The sequence below is a fragment of the Jaculus jaculus genome, chromosome 6 (assembly GCF_020740685.1).
Source record: "Jaculus jaculus isolate mJacJac1 chromosome 6, mJacJac1.mat.Y.cur, whole genome shotgun sequence".
In the NCBI taxonomy this organism is placed as follows: domain Eukaryota; kingdom Metazoa; phylum Chordata; class Mammalia; order Rodentia; family Dipodidae; genus Jaculus; species Jaculus jaculus.
The window spans coordinates 154,395,352-154,421,482 of NC_059107.1; the positions used below are offsets into that span (position 1 = coordinate 154,395,352).

General features: G+C 53.7%; 1 protein-coding gene across 1 annotated transcript; it reads left to right on the forward strand.

Moving 5' to 3' along the window:
- Positions 1 to 520: 520 nt before the first annotated feature.
- Positions 521 to 23,901, forward strand: Ncf4 (neutrophil cytosolic factor 4). Its single transcript, XM_004650275.2, has 10 exons — positions 521 to 673; positions 8,351 to 8,435; positions 8,798 to 8,951; positions 11,705 to 11,775; positions 14,953 to 15,080; positions 17,444 to 17,501; positions 18,137 to 18,235; positions 22,015 to 22,145; positions 22,387 to 22,452; positions 23,473 to 23,901. Exons 1-10 carry the CDS (start codon positions 642 to 644, stop codon positions 23,666 to 23,668), a joined length of 1,020 nt encoding a protein of 339 aa, XP_004650332.1. The 5' UTR covers positions 521 to 641; the 3' UTR covers positions 23,669 to 23,901.
- The last annotated feature ends 2,230 nt before the right edge of the window (positions 23,902 to 26,131 follow it).

Here is a 26,131-nt window from a genome sequence, read left to right on the forward strand (position 1 = left end):
GAGGACTGGCTGGATGTGGGATTCTCAAGATGATAAAGGACAGCCCAGAGTGCCAAAGTGAGGGCAAGACGGGGCATAAGCCAACCTTCACACCATAATGGAGGGAGGGGAACGAGGAGACTTCCTGGAGGAAGTGGCATTTGCATTGAGCCCAAGGGATGGTGAAGGGATGGACAAAGCCCAGGCTGGGGCTCAGCAGTGAAGACCTGGGCACGAGCAGTGAGTCACTAAGGCCACAGGACCCCTTGGTGCCTGAGCCAGTGTTGGCGCCGCATCTCTGCCAGGGTGGGTGCCCGCTGATTCCTGACTTAGGCTGGACATCAGGGCCAGGCGCCCAGGAAATCCCCGAAGCCGGTGGACTCCTATCATCCCGTCACCCAGGATGGCCACTTCCCCAGTGGCCCTGCAGCTGGGAGGTGCGGTAAGAGGAAGTGTGGGGGCCCAGGCAGCTAGGAGCTGGCCGGGGGGAGGAGCCCAGAGAAGCAGGGCAGGGACCTCCCCAAAGGCTGCTGCTGGGGACTTCCCAAACCTCAGGCAGCCGTCAGATGCTGGTCCACCGGAGGAAGTGAGAGGTGAACTCAGCCTGGGCCTGGTCGGGTGACACCTTTGGTGGTCACCTGTTCCCCTGACCACCCGCTGCCATGGCCCAGGCCCAGCAACTGCGGGCGGAGAGGTAAGTGCATGTGGGGTGCCCCCCCCCTTCCCCACCAGGCCTCCTCACTGCTCCCCGCAGGCCTTGTGGAGGAGAGGCCCTCCTGTAACCTGGTATCAATGCATCAGACAATTCGTGACTTATACTCAGGGCCGGCTTAAGTCAGAATCAGAATACATAGAAACATGCGCTTTCGCTTGGAACTGCCTTGGGAAACTTACCCTTGTGGCTCACCAGCCTCAGGCAGCCTTGAGAACTGCAAGGCTCAAAGGAGGGAAGTGGCAGAGTGTGGGAATACAGATGTCTGGGTTCTAGGTTTGAGATGGTCTGCTCCCCACCACGGTCAGCAGCTGGCGGCTTTCGACCCTCTATCCAGAGGGAACCACAACCTCTGCGTTTCCTCTCTTCGTCCTGGACCAGGCTCCATGCCACCTCCTCTAAGAAGCCTTCCATGATAGCCACTCCCATCTCTGTTCTCCGACCCCCTGGCCCTGGTTTCTTTGTCAACACAGCCCTAAGAACGCCCTAGTCACATTTGTTTGTTACTTTTCTTCTTCTTCACTGCCCCTTCCCCCACAGAAGCAAGCTTTATGGGTATTTTTGCTCTTTTGTGACAGCCCTTGCACCCCTAGGAGGTAGAGCAGCTCTGGTATACGCTAAGCATTCCACAAGTGCTGCTAACGGAATTAGTGAGTGGTCGCTCAAGCTGGTAAAAGCCCCGGAGCCACCTCATGGAGGGCTGACACTGGACGGATCTGAACACGGAGGTCCAGAGAGGACTACTTGAGGTCACGCAGGAGGGGCAAGGCTGGGGCTTGGTGACAGCAGCCTCCCTGGGGCCTGCCCCCCACCCCTCTCTCTCTGCCAGCCCTTGCACAGTGTTTCCTCTGGAGAGAGGTGTGCCCACCCAAGTGCAGGTGCCCCGATGACCGAGCCTAGCACCTGTCCTTCTGGATTGGAACAGCGGGTGACATCATGAGTCAGCGTCCACTGGACCGCCCCACTCCAGGGACGTCAGGACAGGGTTGGGCAGATAGAGCCCAGGTGGGGAGCAAAGGGGTCCACGGAAACAGAAGGGAAACTGGCAGAACTTTCCCAGTTTGAAGGTCAGCAGGCAAGCTTGGAGGAGGGGTCAAAATGGCCCTCCACAGCCACAGAAAGGGGTCCTGGCAGGCTGGGCGAGGCCATGGGACCCAATTCCAACCCTCTTGCCCATAAATTCTCCTGGGAGACACGCACATTGAACCTTCCGGAAGTTGCAGCTGCCTGAGGCTTGGCTACTTCCTGCTTCTTGGGTGCAAGGTTCAGATGACGCCAGTGCAGGCCTGTGGTTCCTTCACCCACTCCCCCCCCCCCCGTTTAACCCTCCATCCTCTGCTTTTCTTTTTTAACTAATTGACTAATTAATGTATTTGACAGAGACAAAGAGAGGGAGAAAGAGAGAATGGGCATGCCAGGGCTCCAGCCACTGCAAACGAACTCCAGACGCATGCGTCTCCTTGAGCATCTGGTTTGCATGGGTCCTGGGGACTCGAACCTGGGTCCTTTGGCTTTGCAGACAAATGCCTTAACTGCTAAGCCATTTCTCTAGTCCTCCCTTTTTTGAGAGAGGGAGGGAGAGAAAGAAAGAAAGAGAGAGAGAGAGAATTGACTCACCAGGACCTCAGCCACTGAAATCAAACTCCAAACACTTATGCCACCTGGTGGGCATGTACGACCTTGCACTTGCCTTACCTTTGTGTATCTGGTTTACATGGAGAGTCTAACAGGGGTCCTCAGGCTTTGCAAGCAAGTGCCTGAACTGCTAAGCCAACTCTCTAGCCCTATCCTCTGCTTTTTTTTTTTTTCCTTTTTTGTTTTTTTGAGGTAGGGTCTCACTGTAGCCTAGGCTGACCTGGAGTTCACTATAGGATTTAAAGCATGTGCCACCATGCCTGGTTCCAATCCTCTACTTTCCATGAGGCCACGGCCACAAGTCCATTGGATCTGTAGCACCTTCGCAGCCCCTCTGAGAGCAGACCCAGCAGAGGACACACAGGAGGGGATGGTGCTTGCTCACAGCAGCAAGTTCTAGAATCTTGAAGCCAGACACCCAGAGCTGGACAGGACCACCTCAGGTAGTGGGGGACTTTGGCTTTCACAGCCACATGTGAATGCCCATTGTGGGCAGAGCACTGTAAAACATGAACCTGTTATCTTCCTGGCCCTTCCAGCCCCCGGCCTCCCTGACCAGGTGCCCAATCTAAGCGCAGCAAGTCTGACACGAACGCCGCATCGCCTGGACAGGACCTGGGGGAGGGGCTCCCCATGGGAGGTTCCAGTGGATTTCTGAGCCCCAGCCCCATCCTGCAGCTCCAGGCCTGTCCAGCAGGCAGTCAGAACATTTCCACCCCGCCTTCCGGGGCACTAGCTAGGCACAGCTAAACACACTGATCATGTGCTGGGCACCCACTAAGTGCCTGTTGCCATTCGGGGCAGTATGAGCACAGTCTAGAACTTGGAGAATCCAGGACTGTGCTTGTCACAGAGGCGACTTCATGAGCACTGGATATAAATATTCTGTTGTCCCCATTCCACAGAGGAGTGAGCACAGGGAGGGGCTTCCCAAGACCCCTCCCAGCAGTGGCTGAACAGGAACCCCATCCTTATCTCCTCAGTACTGGTCCAGAGCTCCAACTTGCCTACCTTGACCCTTCTACCTCAGGGGAAAGCTGAGCTCCCTCTGAAAGGCAGGAAGGGTGCGCCCATGGGACCTGCCTGACTCTGGCTTCATCAGTCACCACGTTCTGCCTATGCTCCCAGTCAAGTCTGCCTCCCTGAGGTCCCTTGACCATGCTTTTTTTGAATGGCCCCTGGGCCTCTGCACTAACTGCTCCCTTGCCTAAAAAAAAAAACCCCTTCCTGGGCTGGAGACATGGCTTAGCGGTTAAGGTGTTTGCCCATGAAACAAAAGGACCCAGGTTCAATTCCCCAGGACCCATGTAAGCCAGATGCACAAAGTGGCACACGCATCTGGAGTTCGTTAGCAGTGGCTGGAGGCCCTGGCGCACCCATTCTCTCCCTCTCTCCTTCTCTTCCTCTCTTTCTTTCTCAAGTAAATAAATAAAATTATTTAAATCTATCCTACCTCCCATGATCACCAACATCTCTTCGTTTTCCCTACCCCCCCCCACCCTCAGCCCAAGGGATCCCCTACTTCTCTCTGGTGGATGTAATTCTCCCTTCCACCGGCATCAGCACCATCTCCATGGTCTTCAAGGGGATACGGCAAAGGCCAGCTCTGTTGTAGCACTGGACATTCATGCCTGTCCTGAGTAGGTAATGCTTTTGCCAGGGGCTAACCTGTTGCATTTCATGTCGGGTGTCCAACTTTTCCACTCCTCTGAGCTACGGGGTCCAAGAAGGCTGAATCCACGTCCTCATGGGCCAAGCAGCGTCTACCCTGTAGTGGAGGCCAAAGGACATTTGCTGAACTTGTGACCACTGTGGCCAGGAGCATGCTGGGAACCCTGACATTTACCTAAGTTCATTCAGCAAACTGTTTTATCTCAGATCCCAGCTTCCCTGCTTCCTTGGGCCAGTTAGTCCGTGCCTCGGTTTCCTCGCTTGGCTAGCGGTGCACACTTGAGAAGCTGTCCCAGCTGTCAGCGTCACTGCCGCTCCCTGCCCAAGGGCCATTTCTCCCCGTCAGCTCCTTCCCGCCCCAGCCCCGTCTTCCCGCACATGAACTGACATGGCATGAAGCTGCTCCTCCCAACGGTGTCCCCACGGGCCATGTGTGCAAAGTGAGTGGCAAAGTTGACATCAGCCACAGAGGTACCTCGGGACGGGGGGACTCCCCCTGACCCACCACCTGGGTCATTGTCCCATGACGCTCGAGTTCTCATGCACCCACACCTGGGGCAGGCCAGGTAACATGAGACTGGCCTGAGACCACAGTATGTGGGTTCCTGGGGCCCCTTCCTGCTGTGAGGCCAAGGACACACGACCCTGACCTGCTTCAGAAGAATCCAGTTCTCCCTCCCCTTCCTCTTCCTCTCCTGTCCTCTTCTTCCTCTGTTCTCTCCTCCTGTCTCCTCTTCCTCCTCCTCTTTTTTCTTCTTCGCCTCCTCCACCTCTTCATCTTCCTCCTGCTCTTCCTTTTTAAAAAATATTTTTATTTTTATTTTATTTTATTTTTTTAAAATATTTTTTGTTCATTTTTTATTTATTTATTTGAGAGCGACAGACACAGAGAGAAAGACAGATAGAGGGAGAGAGAGAAAATGGGCGCGCCAGGGCCTCCAGCCTCTGCAAATGAACTCCAGACGCGTGCGCCCCCTTGTGCATCTGGCTAACGTGGGACCTGGGGAACCGAGCCTCGAACCAGGGTCCTTAGGCTTCACAGGCAAGCGCTTAACCGCTAAGCCATCTCTCCAGCCCTAAAAAATATTTTTATTTAGGGCTAGAGAGATGGCTTAGTGGTTAAGGCACTTGCCTGTGAAGCCAAACGACCCAGATTCGACTCCCCAGGACCCATGTAAGCTAGATGCACAAGGGCACATGCGTCTGGAGTTAGTTGGCAGTGGCTGGAGGCCCTGGCATGCCCATTCTTTCTGTCTCTTTTCTCTCTATCTCTCTTGTTCTCTGCTTGCAAATAAATAAGTAAAAATAAGAAGTTATTTTTAAAATATTTTTATTTAGGACTAGAGAGATGGCTTAGTGGTAAAAGCACATGCCTGCAAAGTCTAAGGACCCGTGTTCTACTCTCCAGATCCCACATAAGCCAGACACACAAAGGCAAGGCAAGCTCAAGGCTGCACATGCCCACTAGGAGGTGTGAGAGTCTGGTGTTCGATTGCAGCAGCCCTGGTGTGCCAATTCTCTCTCTCCCCCTCTGTCGCTCTCACTCTCTAAAATTAAAAATTAAAAACTATATTTTATTTATTTATTTATTTGAGAGAGAGAAAGAGGCAGATATATAGAGAGAACAGAGGTGTACCAGGGCTTCCAGCCACTACAAATGAACTCCAGATGCATGCCACCACCTTGAGCATCTGGTTTACGTGGGTACTGAGGAATTGAACCTGGGTCCTTAGGCTTCACAGGCAAGCGCCTTAAACCATGAAACCATCTCTCCAGCCCATGCTCTTCCTTTTTACAACAAGGCCTCACTATGTAGCCCAGCCTAGCCTGGAGCTCTCTATCCTAATCTTCCATTTCCAGTCTGGCGATTTCTGAGATTACATGCCTGTGCCACCTCAGCTATAGCTACTTCCTGCTTCCTCCCCTGTGTGCTGTGACTAGACCTGTGACCCCATCTGCGTCTCTCTACGGCAGCCCTCTGTGCTCTCCTCTGTCTGCCCTTCTCACCCCTTTTTCTTCACAGAAGAAAGCTCTTCTCTGGGTGTGGGCGTGGAGGGTTGTAATGTCTTAACCACAGCCATGGATGGTGGTTCTCACCTTGGTTACCCCAGTGCAGTCCCTCATACTGATCGGCACAACAGCACCCTGGAGACATGTGTCCCATGGCCCAGAGGTCCCTCAAATTAGCATGCCCCAGACTGCATCTGCCCATTCTGCCTCACTTCATGCTGGTTAGAAATGGGTCATCACTCTCCACACTGTTCATAACTTATAACAACTCAGAACCTTTGGAAATGCATGAAGCTATGGGAAAAAGAGGAACTGGCCATGACCTTAATGACCAGCGGTTTCTTTTTCCCCATAGTAAAAAGTCCAGCCAGGCGTGGTGGTGCAAACCTTTAATCCCAGCACTCTGAGAGGCAGAGATGGGAGGATCACCATGAGTTGGAGGGCAGCCTGAGACTACATAGTGAATTCCATTTCAGCCTGGGCTAGAGTAAGACTCTACCTGAAAAAAAAGGGTGTGCTGAAGAGATTGTTTTGTGGTTAAGGTGCTTTCCTGCAAAGCCTAAGGATCCACGTTCCACTCTCCAGATCCCCCATTAGCCAGAGGTATGAAGGTGAGGCAAGTGCAAGGTGGCACATGCCCACTAGGTGGTGCAAGTGTCTGGAGTTTGATTGCAGTGGCCAGGGCTCTGGTGCACCAAGTCCCTCTCTCCCCCGACGTCTCTCTCTAAAAACAAAAAGTCCAGAGGAAGCGGTGACTCAGTCCATAGCCCAGTGAGTGCGGCACCAACGCTTGAGCTAGACTTCTGGTCGACCTCATAGTTTTGCCTTGTGGTGCATTCTGGCTGCTACAGATACATGTGCCCTACTTGCTTCCAAGGAAGGAGGGCCTGGCCACTTGTCCATCTTTCCCGATAAAGAAAGCAAGCTCTCTTTTCGTTGTTCTGTATTGGGGATTGAGCCCAGGGGTCACACGGACTAGGCAAGCACTCTGGCACTGAGCTTTCTTTCTTCGCCAGCTTTCTTTCCCCATTTTGTTTTGAAACTGAATTTTCCAGACTAGCCTTGAACCCTCTTTGTAACCTAGGCCGTCTTTGAACTCATGATTCTTCTGCCTCAGTCTCCCCCACCCCCAAAGTGTTTAGGATGACAGGGCTGCACCACCAGGCCCAGTGGGAAAGTGAGCACTCTTTGAGAGACCATGGCAGAGTTCTTCCTCGATCTCATTGACAAGGACGGGTTGGAGCTAACAGGGAGGCTGGGAAATGAACAGGATTCCTACCACCTTAGGGCTAGCCAGGAAGAAGCAGGGGACATGGCAGATGCTAACAGCCCCTTCCAAGGATGACACCCCTCACATGGGTCTCCTCCTGCCCCCTCCAACTGGCTTAGGCTCACAGCACCATGCGATGGGTCTCCCAAAGGAGCTGCTCTGTCACAGTCTCTGCCCCTCCTTTTCTAGCCACATGGCTTGCTGCCTGAGTGGCTCCCAAATCCGGGTTCACGGTGGGCTTGTGTTTCTTCCGAAGCCCACACAGCTCCCTGCTGCCTGTGGGGAGGTCCTGACTTGGTGTTGGAGATCCTCCTCAGACGGACTTCATCGACTTACTCAGTTTCAAGTCTCATCAGTCCTGTCCACAGCAGACACAGGCTCTCCCTCAGACCTCAGAACCTTAACATACTCTGTTCCCACTGCCTGAAGGCCCTCCCCAGTGTCCAGCCCAGTAAATTCCAACTGGCTACCTAGACCCACTGTTGGCACAAAACTCCTGACCAGAAACAGCTTATGGAAGGGAAGGGTTTATTTTGGCTTATGGTCTTGAACTCTGTTTATAGTCTAGGTGAGCTGTGAACTCATCATGATTCTCACGCCTCAGCCTCATGGAGGCTTAACCATGGTGGGGAAAAGTTTGGCAGGAAGCTGGCTCACATTGTCACGTGTCAGCGGGAAGGAAGCAGCAAGAATGAGCTGGCAGTGCTGGCTGGGAGGCTGAACCATAAAAGCACAAGGTCCCCCCTTAGTGGCACACCTCCTCCAGCAAGGCTCCACCAGCTGGGGACCAACTAGGAAGCTTAATCACAAACACATGAGATTATAGGGATATTTTACATTCAAACCACTGGAGAGGACATTACAACCTCAGAACTATGTGTGAGACTAGAAGCCGGCTGGCTGTGACAACTGTCCCCCAGCCTCCACAGCCTTCACATTCAGGGATTCTCAGGGCCAGCAGGGTTGAACACGGAGAGGGGTGTGAGTGAGGGCCACGGTTCCCTTTGCACCCTGCTCATGCCCAGCTGCTCAGACAGGGTGATAACCAGGGTCCTTCCCTCTGGCCTCCCCAGTGACTTCGAACAGCTCCCAGACGATGTGGCCATCTCCGCCAACATCGCAGACATCGAGGAGAAGAGGGGCTTCACCAGCCACTTTGTAAGAAGACCCCACTCCCTCCTCCTGTGACACCCCCCCAAATTCCTCACCCCCTGACCCCTGAACCACCAACTTTCATCTCATTTCCTGTCTTGGTGGTTCTTAGGCCTCTTTCCCCTTTGGGGATCATCTGGCAATTCCCTGAGACTTTTTGACGATTACTTGTCAGGGCAGGGCATGTGCTGGCTAGAATGTTGGGGTGCCACTGACACACACTGGGCTCCCCAGCACAGACTCCTCCAGCCCCAGGCAGTGCTTTGCCCCTGTAACTTCTAGTCTTACCCCCACCCATCACTGCTTCTGCCTGGACCTTTGAACCTTGGGCCTCCTCTGCGCTCTTCCCAAACCTCTCTCCTCCTCAGGTCTTTGTCATCGAGGTGAAGACCAAAGGGGGTTCCAAGTACCTCATCTACCGCCGGTACCGCCAGTTCTACGCCCTGCAGAGCACGCTGGAGGAGAGGTTCGGGCCGGAGAATAAGAGCAGCCCGTACACCTGCAGCTTGCCCACGCTCCCAGGTAGGCACCATGCCTAGCCCTGTTGCCTGGAGCTGGACCTGCCCCGAGCCTGGCCTCCACCTTCCCTGACGATTGCAGGGTTCTCACCTTCTGGGACAACTGGCTATTTGCTGTGTTGTCCCTGCTTCTCTGCTCCAGACCATGTCCTGGTTGTGCACTGGCTTGTCTCCTCACCTCTCTCCTCTCCTCCCCTCCCTTCTCCCCTCCCCGCCCCTCTCCTCTCCTCTCCCCTCCCTTCTCCCCTCCCCTCCCCTCTCCCCTCCCCTCCCCTCCCCTCTCCTCTCCCCTCTCCTCTCCCCTCCCCTTTCTTCTCCCCTCCCCCCTCCCCTTCCCTCCCCTCTCCCCTCCTCTCCCCTTCCCTTTCCTCTCCCCTCTCCTCTCCCCTCCCCTCCCCTCCCCTCCCCTCCTCTCCCCTCCCCTCTCCTCCCCTCTCCTCTCCTCTCCCCTTCCCTCCCCCCTCCCCTCCCCTCTCCTCCCCTCCCTTCCCCTCCCCTCCCCTCCCATCTCCTCTCCCCTCCCCTCTCCTCCCCTCCCCTCCCTCCTCTCCCCTCCCCTCCCCTCTCCTCCCCTCTCCTCTCCCCTTTCCTCTCCTCTCCCCTTCCCTCCCCTCTCCCCTCCCCTCCCCTGTCCTCTCCCCTCCCCTCCTCTCCCCTCTCCTTTCCTCTCCTCTCCTCTCCTCTCCCCTCCCCTCCCCTCTCCCCTCTCCTCCCCTCCCCTCTCCTCTCCTCTCTTCTCTCCTCCCCTCCCCCCCTCTCTCCCCTCCTCTCCCCTCCCCTTCCCTCCCCTTCCCTCCCCTCTCCTCTCCTCTCCTCCTCTCCTCTTCCTGCTTCTCCTCTCCTCTTCTTTTCTCTTGTCTTCTCTCCCTCTAGAAGAGACCTTGTCCTCCCCCTTGAACCCCATCAAGAAAACAGCTCTAGCTCTCACTACCCCAGGGGACCTGCATCCTATTTTCTCCTCCCCTTCCCTGTGTGTGAGGAACGGGGCTCCACCATCCCAAACCAAAGCCCGGACCACAGCTCGCCCCTTGGGGGTTCCATCTTTTCCCCACCCCCTTCCCTGAGCTCTGGCCTGTTTCTTTGCCTGTCCTTTTCCTTGCACACGTGTCCCCCTCTGCTAAGCATCTACACAGGTTTCCCTCCCCTCCTCACCGATGAGCCAGAAGCCAGCATCCTGTGCTGGGCCTGTCCTGACTCTCCTGAGTCTGCGGAGATGTCACCCGCTGCCTCATGGGCTCACCGTGACGCTTCATGCCTCTGCCAACTTCACCCACGTTCATGCTGGTACAGTGGCCAGTCTCATCTGGTTCCCATAGGCACATGCAGGCTTCACTTGACTCTCCTCTCGCGTCCTCCTGTTGTAGCAAGCTGCCCAGCTCCCCTCCCGCCTTCCTGGCTGTGGCTCCCCCTTCTCATTGCAAACTCTGCCCCCTCAGCCACCACTGGGGGCCACTCTCCTGGCCACCGTTGTCCTCTGTCTTGCCATCTCACTCTGGGCACCCACTCAGGCAAGCTGACTCGTGCCTGTCACATCGCCACCTTACACCAAGCTCCTAAAATCTAGCCACAGTTTTTATATGCTACCCTTTAAGAACCAGCAGTCCCCAGCTTTTCCTACTCACTGTCATTGGGACAAGTGTCACATCTGTCTTATGGCAGGGTCTCTGGTGGTGGCCCCCCTGTGCCCTCCCAAAGGCTTCTTTTTTTTTTCTTAAAGAATCAGTATTTTCTTAAATTTCATTTTTATTTGAGAGAGACAGAGAGAAAATGGGTACACCATGGCCTCCTGCCACTACAAATGAACTCCACATGCATGTGCCACTGTGTGAATCTAGCCTTACATGACATGGGTACTGGGGAATCAAAACCCAGCTAGTAAGCTTTGCAAGCATATCGGTTTTTTGTTTTGTTTTGTTTTGTTTTGTTTTTTAAGGTAGGGTCTTACTCTAGCCCTGGTTGACCTGGAATTCCCTGTGTAGTCTCAGGATGACTCACAGCTATCCTCCTACCTCTGCCTCCCAAGTGCTGGGATTAAAGGTGTGTGCCACCATGCTTGGCTGCCAGCAAGAGCCTTTAACAGCTGAGCCACCTCCCCAGCCCCCTCCTGAAGGCTTCTGAAGGACCTCGGTCATTTGGTTGGTCATCATTCCCTTCCCCAGAGCACAGCCTTCATGGCTGAAGAGTGACCCATCCATCCACCCAGCAAATACTCCTCTGGGTGGGCTCAGAGCCCATGGTTCCTAACTAGGGTGGTCTATCAGAAGGACCTTGACAGACTTTGAGGAGACCCCAGCCCCTGAGATTCCAGTGCAATTGTCCTGGGGGAGACATTTAAAAGCTCTTCTAGTGACCTGAATGTGAGCTAGGGCTGAGGACTCTGACCAAAGGGGATACAATTGTGAGAGGCGCCGACAGTGACTCTGTTTTCTCAGAGCTAAGACACTTGGGTGTGTGTGTGCATATATATCCAAGTATGTGTGCACATGTGTTCATGAGTGTATGTGCATGCATGTGAGGAGGTAGTGCGTGTGTGTACACATATGTGCATATGGCGTTCATGAGTGTGTGCACGTGTGTGTGCCGTGTGTGCCTGAATTCAAGGCAACAAGCAATAAGCAGAAGAAACAGAGCTGGTGTCCCGGAGGACAGGTAGTTGTACCGGTGATACCTGGTGGGAGAAGCTCTTTGCCTAGGATTCCTAGCCAGGAGCAGCAGCAGCGGGGCCCGGCTTCTGGTTCAGCTCTTCCTTCTCCTCAGCCAAAGTCTACATGGGTGTGAAACAGGAGATCGCCGAGGCGCGGATCCCGGCCCTCAACGCCTACATGAAGGTACTGCAGGCCGGGGCGCCTCCATGTGGGGGAGGGCACAGAGCATTAGGGGCAGGTCTTACATCGGGGTGTGGCCTTGAGAACTTGAACTGCCTCTATGGCCCCATCTTGAATGCCTGAAAGGTCTGGCTGGGGACAGAGGCAGGGTATGTTCTCAGGACCCCAGGGACAGGGCCAGGAGCAACAAAGAAGGTGCCAGGAGGCGCCCTTGAAGGGACAGCTCTTGAAGTGCACCAAGCCTGCAGACAGTGTCTGTGCCAGGTGCGAGGGTGCAATGCCAGCCCCCAAGAGACTTGCTTCCTGGTGAGAACAGAGGCGGGGGGCTCACGAAACCGTATTAGGTGTCTACACCTACCCAATAAATAGTAGCATGGCTGAGAAAATCATATCTACTCATGCAAACCACAGACAGTGCCCCTCTGCGATGACCGCCTCCCTCCCCTGAGCACAGCTGGATTTGTGCTGCCCATGCGCCACCATGTGCGTGTGACTGACGTGGGTTCTAGGGAATCAAACCTGGGTCCTTAGGCTTCACAGGCAAGCCTCTTAACCACTGAGCCATCTCTCCAGCCCAGCAACTTCTCAAAAGCAAAGGGCGAAGTGGTCAGGAAAGGGCTTCCGCTCATCACAGCTCTACAGGATAGGGGCAGAGCTCTGGTGAGGTAGTGAGCGTCCATCACTTGAGGCAAGCTGTGGCTCAATGGCATCCCCCGGGAAGCCGGGAAGGAAAGCCCGTGGCTGGAGAGCTCTGGGCGAGGACTCTGTTCTTGGCTCTGGCATTGACTCCCAGGTGACTGGGGCGAGTGCACCACCCTCTCTGCAGAGGTTTTTTTTTTTTCTCCCCTGTGAAGTGGCCTCTGGTATCAGAGCGAGGCTGGGACTTGAGAAGAGGCCAGGAAAGCACTTTAAGAATTGTGGACCTGGCTGGGCGTGGTGGCGCATGCCTTTAATCCCAGCACTCGGGAGGCAGAGGTAGGAGGATCGCCGAGAGTTCGAGGCCACCCTGAGACTACATAGTGAATTCCAGGTCAGCCTGAGCCAGAGTGAGACCCTACCTCGAAAAACCAAAAAAAAAAAGAATTGTGGACCTGCCTTTAGAATGTGAAGATCAAGGCTTGTGATGGGGGTGGGGGACGGCGGCAGAGGGCAGGGAAGAGCCAGGCAGGGATCCTGAGCCCCAGTACTGGGGGCATCTCTCCTGTCGAGGGCACCTTGACAACTGCTTCTTCTGGTGGCTGGGGCTCTGCCCTCCTCCCCAGGCAGGCGGTGGGGAGGGGCCTCTGGAGGGAGGATTGGCTGCAGATTGAGATCTTTGTCTCACAGCAAGTCTTAGCAGCAGATAGGGCTCGATCTCTGCCTATCTGCGTCTGATGAGGCTTGGAGAGGCCAGAGGTAGATAAGTCCAGGACTCTGCCATATCTATGCCATCTGTACCCCATCAGAGAGGGCAGCTTACTGCCACTCTGCCCTGATTCAGGTGAGGACCATCACTGGACAGTTGTAGAAAAGGTCAACTCCCCATAACTTCCACCCACTGGTCCCCCTCCCCCGCCCCGTCCTTGCAGAGAACACGAATTATGTGCCGACAGCTGCCTATGCAGTGCTGTGACAACCGGGTGCCCTGGAGACACATTTGTTGGATAAATGAATTGTCTTATTTAATCTCCTCCGTGACTCATGAGTTAGAAACTACCATCCTCATTTGTGAATAGGAAAAGAAGGCACAGAGAGATGGTGTCGCTTAGTGTCGGAGCAGGGAGGCGGGAGGGTGGGACTTGGACTCACGTCTCTGTGACTCCAGGGTTTGAGTTCTCACCCGCCATGCTTGCCAGCTTGTGGACATGTAACAGTAGCAGTGACAACGTCTGACGGCGACCATGGTGGCAACAGGGACCTTCTATATGTCTATTGCTGTGCCCTTAATTAAGCCTCACACAATCCTGCCCCATGGGCCTCTGGGGCTACGCTCAAAGTCGCCCAGCTGGTGAGTGGTGGCAGAGCTTGGATCCTACCCCAGAAGCAGCCTGGTTCCTTCTGCCCCACCTGGGCTGCCCCTCCCTGGGTGACGGCTGTTTCTCCAAACTCTGCACTGGCCCGTCTTGGGACAGAGTCCCCGGCCCTGTCCATCCCACCACCTGTGAGGAGTTCTCTGCAGGACTCGGTGCCTGCGGCTCAAAACTCCAACCTCAGTGTGCCTGGACGGGATGGGGGTGGGCACTTGGGCGGGGTGGGGCTCGATGGGTGGCCCTGCCAGGCTCCCACACTCTATACCCTCACAGTTTTAGGATCTGCACCGTGCTGACCCTACTCAGCATGGGTTGGAGAACAGAGATTAGGGCCAGAGTCACTTCCTGATAAGCCTCCCTTCCCTGCCTCCCACCAGTTAGTTGCCTGGTTTGGAAAGTAGCTCAGCTGGTAGTGTTTGCCCAGCACGCACGAGGCTGTGGGGTACGAGGCTGTGGGTTCAATCCCCCCCCCCCCGCACTGCATAAACCAGGCATGGTGCAGCAGCACTTGGCGAGTGGAGGCAAGAGGGGAAGAAGTTCAAGGTCATCATCTTCTGCTATGTAGAGAGTTTGAGGCCAGCCTGAAGTACATGAGAGCCAGTGGAGTGAGAGAGAAGGAAAGGGAAAGAGAGAAGGAGACAGAGGGAGAGAGAGAGAGAGGAGAGAGGTAGTTTCTGCAACTGTGATATGAACTAAAGCGTTTTAGGCTGTAAGGCTACCAAACCAGTCTGATTTTGTGTCATTTGAAAAGGCCCCTGTCTTTGTCTCATCTCCAGCTAAGGGGTGGGCTGAGGTAGCATGACACTCCAGTCCTGTCGCTTGCTCAGCTGAGTGACTTTGGGCAGACCGCTTTCTTCTCCGCTCTGAGGTCATGAGATGGACACATGTGGTACTTAACTAAGTACCGGACACAGTCACCACCAGGTCACAGGACCTGTCCGCCCTTACCATTGTCTCTAGAGACCTTCAGATGTTTCCAAATGATCTTCTCTCAAGCCAGTGGCTCCCGGGCTGATCGTGACGCATTTCTAGTACTAGGTGGGGGTTACATTAGCCAAGACTGATGGGTTACCCCTCCTCCCTGCCAGGGGTGGGGGGGGCAGGACTGAAGTTGAGGCAGGGCTGTCCATATCTCTCTGTTGACCGCCCACCCGTGCTACCTTCCCTTCAGAACCTCCTCAGCCTGCCGGTCTGGGTGCTGATGGACGCCGATGTCAGAATCTTCTTTTATCAGTCGGCCTATGACGCGGAGCAGGTGCCCCAGGCGCTCCGCAGGCTTCGCCCGCGCACGCGCAAAGTGTGAGTGGCGGCTACTGCGCCTCTTTCTGGCCAGTGCCTGGGCCCCTGCTGGAAAGCCACCTGTAGTCTCTGGAAGAAGAAAGTTCAGTTCCATCTCTGGACACGTCGCCACAGCTTGACCGATTAGATGAACGGGGAACGTCCAGCTCAGAGCCTGGCTGGGGGGGGGGGGGATGGGGGATGGTATGTGGGTTGCTGTGTATCATGGTAAGGACTGGAGGGTGGAGACCAGGTCAGTGACCTAACAACCACTGGGGATGACCCAAGAGCACTGAGTGTCGGGGAAGAATGGGGGGCTGGAGAGGAAGCAAGAGATGCAGTGTCATCATTCTCTCTCAGTATTCTTTTTTTTTTTTTTTTTTTTTTGAGGTAGGGTCTCACTCTAGCCCAGGCTGACCTGGAATTCACTATGTAGTCTCAGGGTGGCCTCGAACTCACGGAAATCCTCCTACCTCTGCCTCCCAAGTGCTGGGATTAAAGGCATGCACCACCATGCCCGGCTTCTCTCAGTATTCTTTAAAAATATACATATATATATATATATATATATATATATATATATATGTATGTATATATGTGTATATATATAAATTTTATTATATATATATGTATACATGTTCTTTTTAAAAAAGCTTTTGTTTGTTTGTTTTTTGTTTTTCAAGTAGGGTTTCACTCTAGCTCAGGCTGACCTTGAATTCGCTTCACTATGGAGTCTCAGGGTAGCCTTGGACTCATGCCATCTTCCTACCTCTGCCTCCCGAGTGCTGGGGTTAGAGGCGTGCGCCACCATGCCCAGCTTAAAAAGATTTTTTAATTTTAGTTTTATTTATTCATTTGAGAGAGAGAAAGAGGCGGAAGGAGAAAGTATCAGAGAGAGAATGGGCATGCCAGGGCCTCCATCCTTTGCAAACAAACTCCAGACGCATGCGCCACCTGTGCATCTGGCTTATGTGGGTCCTGGGGAATTGAAGCTGGGTCCTTTGGCTTTGCAGAATGCCTTGACCACTAAGTCATCTGTCCAGTTTGTCACAGTTGCTCAGGGCCAGCTATCCTACACTAGCCCCCAGGGGCCACTGCTGCTCCTTACTCCAAAGAGCCCACCATACCCCTGTGGCCTGGCCCTAAGCAGAAAATAGCCACTCGAGCCCTCCGGTACAGAAATGTCACTGACTTTCCTGAGCCGAGGCTTCCTCTGAGAAGTCCATGGAAGAAAGAGAGCCCTTTCCTCCACTTCACCTCATCCCACCAACCAGTACTACGGTGTCCTCTCCCTGCCTGTCACCTCCCTGTGCAGCCGGGCAGGTCTGGTCTGAATTCCAGCCTGGGCCATTGTAAGCTTCTGGTTGAGAATAGAAGATTCACTGTTTCTTGGAGGCCCGGGATTTATTCAAGCCCCAGTGAGAGAATGGCAAACTCGAAGGCAAAGGGAAGGAAAGAAGCTCTGGAAAGCACAGTGAGGCAAGGGTGGTGATCAAAGGCTTCTTGGGGAGGGGAGGGGGACCCCTGCATGGTGTGGAAGGGGCCTTTGCATGGGACCTGTGGTTCATGAAGTGGAGAAGCCTAGCATCTGTGACCCAAGCCTATGTTATCTGATTACCTGGTTAACTCCAGATTCCTTCTGGGAGGTGAGGCCTGGAAGGTCAGGTCTCCACTGAGGGCCGCAGGTGGTGGCGGTAGCATCCCTTGATACCTCCACCCTGGGGAAGGGGGGCTTCACACTGAGGATTACAAGACTGGAGAGATGGCTTAGCGGTTAAGGCTCTTGCCTGAGAAACCTAAGGACCCAGGTTAGATCTCTCTCCGCGTCCCACAGAAACCAGATGCCCGCAAATGTGGGCATGTGCAAGGTCGCCCAAGCATCTGGAGTTCAGTTACAGTGGCTGAGGCCCTGCTGCGCCAATTCTCGTTCTCTCTCCCTCTCTCTTTTGCTCTCTCTAAAAATAAAGTCAATTAATTAAAAATTAAAAATAAAACAGTGAGGATTACCAAGTCACAGGGCTGGGCAGTATATAGAGGTGCCTGTTAGAGGCCTCTTCCAGCCTCCTTTTCTGGGCTGAACTAGAAGGGTAACAGGAGCAGAGGTTGGCTACGGGGAGCAGAGGTGAGAACAGATGGGAAGGGTTGGTGAGCTCTGAGCCATGCGCCCCTTCCCCACTCTCTCTCCAAACTGCCGCTCCCTGGGGCACCACTGAAGACCGTCCCACTTGACAAAGTGGTGGGAACGCGGAGTGAGGGGCTGGACAGGGGATCACTGGAGACAGCAAATAACCTTTCCAGCTCCTGCTGTGTGGGGAGGGCCTCTGGGTGCAGAAGTCCGGGCCCTAGAGAATCTCCAGCTGACAACTCCTCTTCTCTCTCCACAGCAAAGGTGTGTCCCCACAAGGTGCTGGCCTCAGCCACATGGAGGCCCCACGAGCCGAGGTACCCAGTGACCAGATCGCCATCCATGTCAGGCACATAGCGCCCCCACCCCCGCCACTGCGTGCCTCTGCACACCTGGGGCGGAGCTTGATACCACCTGAAGGAAGGGTCATAGCTCCAGCCCTGGATACCAGGACCCCCTGCCCACCTGAGGATAGGAAAGTGACCAGTTCACGGAGGTAGAGGAGGAGGTAGCCCCACATCTGCTCATCTGGAGAACTGGCTGCTGGCTCCTTAGGCCAGTCCTGCCTTGGGAACTGAAGCCTTGGAGGCGACTCAGAGAAGACCCTGTCATCCAGGAAGTCACAATTCTTCAGAGTCACACAAATGGGCATTTCAAAACCAATGTGGACAGTGTCCTGGCAGAGAGCAGCTGGGTGCAGGAGACCTGGGCTCTGGGGCATGGGGGAGTTTGGACCCTTCTTCTATGTGTACATCCCACCAGCCTTGGAACACGCATTCTAGAGTTGAGAAGACCTGGGTTCAGATGTCACCCCCTTCATTCACACATAGGTGGTCTCAGAATCCTATCTGATCTCAGTGTCTCCACCCAGGAAAAGGGACAATAAGGTAGATATCGCCCTTCAGGGGCTCTGTAATGTGCTTCCCCTTTTCATACCCCTTGCTCTCCTCAGGCCCTGTTTGACTTCACTGGGAATAGCAAACTGGAATTGAGTTTCAAAGCTGGAGCCGTGATCTTCCTTCTCAGTAGGATCAACAAAGACTGGCTAGAGGTGAGTTGGAGATGAGGTTGTGGGTGAGAAGGAAGATGAGGTTGGAGGAAGGACAGAGAGGAGCTTTGAAATGATGCTGACTGGAGTGAAGATGGAAGGAGAGCAGAGATGAAGGTGTAGTTGCTGGTGGAGGTGAGGGTGGAGATGATGATGAGAAGAGGGCGATAGGAGGTGAGCATGCAAGAAGGACCGAGATGAAGTTGGAGGTGATGAAGGGTGGTGGCCGGAGTTGAGGCAAGTGAAAGGAGAGGTGAGAATGGAGAAGAGATGGAGGTGAGGTTGTAGGTGGGGATTGAGAACAGATGGACGTGAGGATGAAGAAAGAAAGGGTGAGTGGAATGAGGCTATAGGCAAAGACGTAGAGAGAATGGAGGGGAGAGTGAAGGAGGGATGAGGGTATGGTTGGAGGTGAGGTGGAGGTGCTGATAAAAAGGGATGGAGGTGAGGTCGTACCACATGTGGCAGTTGATGACAGTTACCATGAAAGGTCTAGGTACAGTAGTGAGTGTGTGTGTGATTACCGTCCCAGAGCCCCTGGCGGGTTGGGGTGCCCGTGGGATCCCAGGCAGGTGTGTCATTGGAGCAGAACATCTCCCAGCCTGTGACCTTGCCTTTGGTTCTGACTCCACAGAACGGATTGCCTTGGGCAAAAGTGGGGTCACCAACTGTGTTCGACTTCTTGCGCTCCCCCAGGATCTCTCAGTTGCGCTACTCTTAACTTGGAGGGACCGGTGGTACCCTTGCCCGTGGAGGGGCACCTTGGGGGACTAACCTGAGGAGTGCAGGGTGTCGAGCAGTGGCACCCTGACCTCCCCACTAGGGGTCCCCAGAACCCCTTGGTCACAGCAGTCACGAAGATCTCTAGATATTGGCTTCTGCAGACAAAATTGTCCCCTGTTGAGAACCTCTGGAGCATCCCAGGTGATGGTGTTCCTGAACCTGGAAGGAGCCACGGGCTGAGGGCGTAGCTCAGCGGTGCAGGGCTCCCTGGTGTGCGTGAGGCCCTGGATTCCATCCCAGCAGCACCAACAGCAACACAGCCCCAGCCGCCTGTCTGGGCAGTTTCCTATCTGTTCCCAGCCGGCCTCTTGCACTCTGGGAGCTTGCCCAACCCCACGGTTTCCTTTCCCGTAAATGGTGAAAACGCCGATGGTTTCGTCACTGGTTCCTGGCAGGCGGTTGTACAGGCCTTGTCCCCAGAGAACCTGCGTGTCTGGTACCTGGAACACGTAAGGGTCTGCAGCTGGACTTGTCCCTCTTTGCTTGGCTCCGGACTGACACCGTGAGTGGACGCTGGTGGCAACGTGTGGAGTCTGTGGAGTGGGGCTGGCCCTGTCTATCTATCAGTTGACATGGTTGCTAAAGGCCATGCTGTGGTCAGGGTCCCTCCGCTGTGTCTCACAGAGGTTCTGGGATAAGCTGAGGCCGTGTCCCCTGGCATCCAGAGGCTGCAGAGGAGTGCGAGGCGACAGGGACAGAGAAGAGGCCTGATCAGCTTCGCTGTCTTCCCGTAGCTCTTTCTGCCTCCTGAGGAGGGGCTGTGGTCACTCTACTAAGAATTGTTCCCTGTCTTCCTGTCTTCCGGAAAGTCCTATGTGCTAGGTCGTGGTCACCTCCAGGTCTCAGGTTGCAGGGAGGGGACTCTCAGTATATGTTTCTGGTGTCTTCCATAATAGGGTGGACATTAAAGTCCAGTGACCACGTGTGTGACACAGGATCAGGGCAGGGCAGAGTTCTGGTCCTGGTCCTGGCTTTGGCTTGCACGGAGCTGGACTGGAGAACTCGATTTCTGCTTGGTTGGTGTGGGGGCTCAGCGACAGCCGGGAACACGACAGAGTGGGAAGCAGCCTCACGCCCTCTGCATCCCCCCACTTCCTCCCACCCGCTTGCCTCTGTCACAAGTCCCCTGTCACCCTCCATGGCGGTGCGTGCTCTGTGAGGACACAGGCCCTTAGCTGCTCAGGTGCCCAGAACACGCACATAGTAGGCACTCAAGAAAGCTCCATTCAGGGATGGGGAGATGGCTAAGTGGGTTAAGCGCTTGCCACACAAGCGTGAGGACCCGAGTTTACAGTCCCGGCACCCCTGGAAAAGCCGGCTGTGGAGCCATGTGCCTGCCATCCCAACACTGGGGAAGCAGAGGCAGGAGGATCCCTGTGACTTGTTGGGTAGCTAATCTAGCTAAATTGCTGAGTTCTAGCTTCAGTGAAAAACCCTCATTCCTGCCAGGCGTGGTGACACACACCTTTAATCTCAGCACTCAGTGGGTCACCCGGGGGAGGGGGGTTGGGGGGAAGTAGGGGGATCACCGTGAGTTTGAGGCTACCCTGAGGCTAACATAGTGAACTGCAGGCCAGCCTGGGCTAAACTGAGACCCTACCTCAAAATACAAAAACAAACAAACAACAACAACAAAAGAAAACTAATTCCAGGCTGGAGGGATGGCTTAACAGTCCAGGTGTTTACCTGCAAAGCCAAAGGACCTTGGTTCAATCCTCCAGGACCCACTCAATCCAGATGCACAAGGTGGCACATGTATCTGGAGTTTGTTTGCAGTGGCTAGAGGCCCTGGTACACCCATTCTCTCTCTCCCCACCTCCCCTTTCTCTCTGTCAAATAAATAAATAAATTTTTTTAAACCCGTAATTCCAAAAAATATATGAAAAACTTGGAAGAGCTGGCTTCCACATGAACACACACACATGCACACACACGAACCTATGTACATATACACATAAAAAAAAACAATAAGCTGGAGAGATGGCTCAAAGATTGAAGATGCTTGCTTTCAAAGCCTATGCCCCAGGAGTTTAATTCCCCAGTACCCACGTAAAGTCAGATGCACAAAGTGGTGGTATATGCATCTGGAGTTCATCTGCAGCTGCAAGAGGCCCTGGCATGCCCATGCCCATCCTCATTTGTTCTCTCTCTCTCTCTTTTTCTCTTCTTGCAATTAAATTAAAATGGAAGGATTGGGGACAGAAGAAGAGAATGGAATTCAAACAGTTTTCTAGTCAAGTTCAGAACTGTTCTAATGCCAAATTCATGTCTTTTTTTTAAAATATTTTTTTGTTCATTTTTTATTTATTTATTTGAGAGCAACAGACACAGAGAGAAAGACAGATAGAGGGAGAGAGAGAGAATGGGCGCGCCAGGGCTTCCAGCCTCTGCAAATGAACTCCAGACACATGCGCCCCCTTGTGCATCTGGCTAACGTGGGACCTGGGGAACCGAGCCTTGAACCGGGATCCATAGGCTTCGTAGGCGAGCACTTAACCGCTAAGCCATCTCTCCAGCCCCAAATTCATGTCTTAAGCACTTTTCCCCTCTGCGTTAGTCAGCTTCCATCACTATAACAAAGCCCCTGGGGTAACTGGCCTATAAAGAGAAAAGGTTTATTTTGGCTCGCTGTTCCGGAGGCTCCATTCATAATTGGTTGCCCCTGTGCTTGGCTGGTGGTGAGGAGACTCATTATGATGGGAGTATGGTAGAGCAAAACCTCTCACCATATGGCCAGGAAGCAAGAATAATAAAAAAAAAATAAAGACAGAAAACAGGCAAAGGAAGGACCTGAATCTCACTTTCCCCCTTCAAGACTCCCTCTCCCAACACTGAAGGAGCCTCACCGCGCCTCCCTGTGGCTGAGCCTTTAACACATGGCCTTTGGGCACAATCCAAATCACTGCACTCTCCCTGGCTGTCCTTATCAGGGAGGTGGGGCTCTGAGGCATGGCCCTGTGCCTCTGCTTGCAGACCCAGCTGCCCCTTCTCCTCCTCAGGGAACGGCTCAGGGAGCCACGGGCATCTTCCCAGCCTCCTTCGTGAAGATCCTGAAGGACTTCCCAGAGGAGGAGGACCCCACCAACTGGCTGCGCTGCTACTATTACGAGGACGCTGTCAAAACTGTCAAGTGGGTGGCCTTCGGGGAGAACAGGGCTCCCCCACCATCCCTCCACACCCCCCCCCGTCCCAGTCCACCCTCCCACGTGGTCTTTCCTCCACTCCACGGCCCGCAATGGCTCCCACTGCCTTCCAGACAAACCACGGAGCTGTAGCCAGAGGTCGAGGTCCAGCCGCATGCCCTGCCCTTCCAGCATGTTCCTTCCTTTCCAGCCTCATGCTCCCCCTTTCTCCTGCTTGTCCCCGCTTAGGGACATCGCAGTGGAGGAAGACCTCAACAGCACCCCGCTGTTCAAGGACCTGCTGAAGCTTGTGAGGTGAAAGCCCAGGGTGGGGCAGGAGGGGGAGCTCTGGAGAGGTGTTAGGTGACTCCCAGCTGTGCCAGCCCCGCCCCCCACACCCTGCAGGCTCCACATCTTCCCATCACCATCCCCTTCACCCCCAGAGTTAGAGAAACCCAGCGCGGAGCTGCCAAAGAGGGGAGGGCCTCGTGTGAGGCCACACAGTATGTGGCTATGGATTTGCTGTTAGAACTAAAGTCTCTCTAGCCAATAGTCTTGAACTTGAATTTGAACTTACTTGAACTTGAACTTGAACTTGGACTTGAACTTGAACTTGGACACTCCCCTATCAGAGACTCACTGCTTCCCAAGATCCAGGTCATTGCTGAACAGTTGTTTGATAGAACGGTAATAGCATTGCTGTATTTCTTATGATAAAAGTAATACTAATTTTAGAGATGGGGTGTCCATAGTCATTGGTGTGTGTGCGTGTGTGTGTACTGCGGTAGGTGTGTATATGGTGTATGCACTTGTGAGCGCCCTGTGCCCACATGTGTGGAGGCCAGCATAGATAGAATGCCAGGCATCCTTCTCTATAAGTCTTCCAAATTGTTTCCTTGAACCTAGAACTGTTGTCCTTCCTTTCCCTTCCCTTCCCTTCCCTTCCCTTCCCTTCCCTTCCCTTCCCTTCCCTTCCCTTCCCTTCCCTTCCCTTCCCTTCCCTTCCCTTCCCTTCCCTTCTCCCTCCTTCCCTCCTTCCTTCCTTCCTTCCTTCCTTCCTTCATTCCTTACTTCCTCCTTCCTTCCTTCCTTCCTATCTCCCTCTTTCTTTTGCCATCAATCCAGCTGACCAGTGAGCCCCAGTGATTCTTTTGTCTCTGCCCACCTTGGGACTGGAGTTACAGGCATGAGTGGCCATGCCCAGCTTTTTACGTGGGAGCTGGAGATAAAAATTTAAGTCCCCATCCTTGCACAGCAAGTGCTCTTACTGGCTAAGCCATCTCCCCGGGCCCGGGCCTTCTCTCTGAGGGTCTAACCCTGACCTTTCCCACCCAGGCGCGAGTTCCAGAGGGAAGACATCGCTCTCAATTATCAGGATGCCGAGGGGGACCTGATTCGACTGCTGTCAGATGAAGATGTGGCTCTCATGGTGAGGCAGGCCCAAGGCCTCCCCTCCCAGAAGCACCTCTTCTCCTGGAAACTGCACATCACCCAGAAAGACAACTACAGCGTCTATAACACAGCGCCCTGAGCCAGTAGTGTCCCTGGGGCAAGGAGAGGGGGCAGCTGGCAAAAGGCGTTCACCCTCCGTGGAAATGAGGGTCTTTAGGACGGGCCGGGCTGGGGTCTGCTGGCCTGACTCCTCCTCTGTTTTGGCACATACCCTAGGAATTAAATAAAGCCTTTCATCTGTAAGGACTGGGGGAGATGGAATCTTTGGGACAAGGGCCAAGAAATAAAATGCCATCAACTAAGCATCCACAAGGAGCCTGGCTTGATCCTCTTGTCCATCCTGTGATATCTCTTCCAGAATGGTGCTGCTGGGGAGGGGAGCATGGTGGCCCCTCTCCCCAGTGGAATGTACATGTAACAGATGAAAACACTCAGAACCAGCCATCCAGAGCTTCCACGGACACACAGCTGGTGGAGGAGGACTCGCTGAGCATCATCAAAGCTGTGAGAACTGTTAGGTCTGTGGTATTTCAGTCATGCCTAGCCTGTCCCCTTGTCCCCTGAAGTGGGAATTCCACTCCAGCCACTCTGCTCTGGGGGGACGCAGCCAAGAAGATGGGGCTACCTCTCCCTTGGTTTCTGAACTCCTGTGATTTCAGTTACCATTGCGGGGGGGGGGGCGGGCACACAGTGGGGAAGGGGTTACTAGAGTACACTGTCGCACAAGCTGGGTGTACAGATGTTCCTGCAGGCAGTCAAGGCCTGAGTTTTCCAGGGCTCTAGGACAAAGCATTTTAAAGGGGAGACTTAAACAACAGGAAGGTATTGTCTCTAGGGCTGGAGAGATGGATTAGTAGTTAAGGTGCTTGCCTGCGAAGCCTAAGGACCCAGGTTTCATTCCCTAGTACCCATGTAAGCCAGATGCACAAGGTGGTGCATAAGTCTAGAGTTTGTTTGCAGTGGCTGGAGGCCCTGGAGCGCCCATTCTCTCTCTATCTGCCTTTCTCTCTCTCTCTCTATCTGTCTCGTTCTCTCTCCCTCTCCCCCCGACTCTCAAATAAATAAATCAAATATTTTTAAAAAATAAAGAAGGAAGCCGGGTGTGGTGGTGCATGCCTTTAATCCCAGCACTCAGGAGGCAGAGGTAGGAGGATTGCTGTGAGTTTGAGGCCACCCTGAGACTTCATAGTGAATTCCAAGTCAGCCTGGGCTAGAGTGAGACCCTATCTTGAAAACCAAACCAAACCAAAAAAAAAAAAAAAAAAGGAAGCCAGGTGTGGTGGCACACACCTTTAATCCCAGCACTTGGGAGGCAGAGATAGGAAGGTTGCCATGAGTTGGAGGCCACCCTGAGATAAAATAGTGAATTCCAGGCCAGCCTGAGCTAGAGCAAGACCCTACCTCGAAAAACCAATAAATAAATAAATAAATAATAAAAATAAAAAAGAAAGGTACTGCCCCATGGTTCTGAGGGTGGAGGTCCAATACCAAGGAGCACACGGGGCTCTCTCCTTGTGAAACTTGAGGGAAATCCTCACCTTTTCCCAGTGCGCCTGGCAGTTTGCTAGCCATTCCTCTGTTTGTAGGAGCCTCATCTGTCTTCGTGTGGCTTCCCCTTGTGTCTTCAAACTGTCTTCCATTTTCCTCTTTTTATCAGGGCCCCAGCCATATGAAACAATGGTCCACATCAAAGACCCCATTTTAACTTGCTTGCCTTTAAAAGACCCATTTCCAAATATAATCACCTTCTGCAGTACTAGGGGATAAGACTTGAGCATGACATTAAACATTTTGTTTAATATCTTATTTGTTTATTGGAAACAGTGAGAGACAGACAGAGAGAGAGGGAGAGACGGGGGGGGGGGGGGAGAAAGAAGCAGATAGAGAAAGAATAGGTCTTCCAGGGCCTCCAGACACTGCCAACAAACTCCAAACGCGTGTGCCATCCTGTGCACCTGGCTTACATAGGTGCTGGGGAATCAAACCTGGGTCCTTAGGCTTCACAGGCAACTGCCTTAATCACTAAGCCATGTCTCCAACCTGGTAAGGTTTTTTGTTTGTTTGTTTGTTTGTTTTTCAAGGTAGGGTCTCCCTGTAGCCCAGGCTGACCTGGAATTCACTCTGTATTCTCAGGGTGGCCTCAAACTCATGGCAATCCTTCTACCTCTGCCTCCCAAGTACTGGGATGAAAGGCATGCTCCACCATGCCTGGGCCAGCCTGGAAAAAATTTTAGAACATATCATTTCAACATATAACACTCATTTTGCCCGCCCAGCTCCACTACAAGGGATACTGGTATTTAACTCCCTTGCTGAGCAGGGGCTCCATGCCAAGAAGGAAAACCTGAGAAGCTTAAGGCAATCTCCATGCAGAACTTACTCGAGGAAGAGGATGTGACTCCAGGAGAAGTGGACCGACTTCCCTGTTTCCAGCTCTGATGTAATGGTGCAGAGTCTGCCCAGAGGAAAGGCAGGCCCTAAAGATGGAGATGCCATTGCTTTACCCAAAGGGCCTGTTGTCTCTAAGAAAAGCAACTGCAGA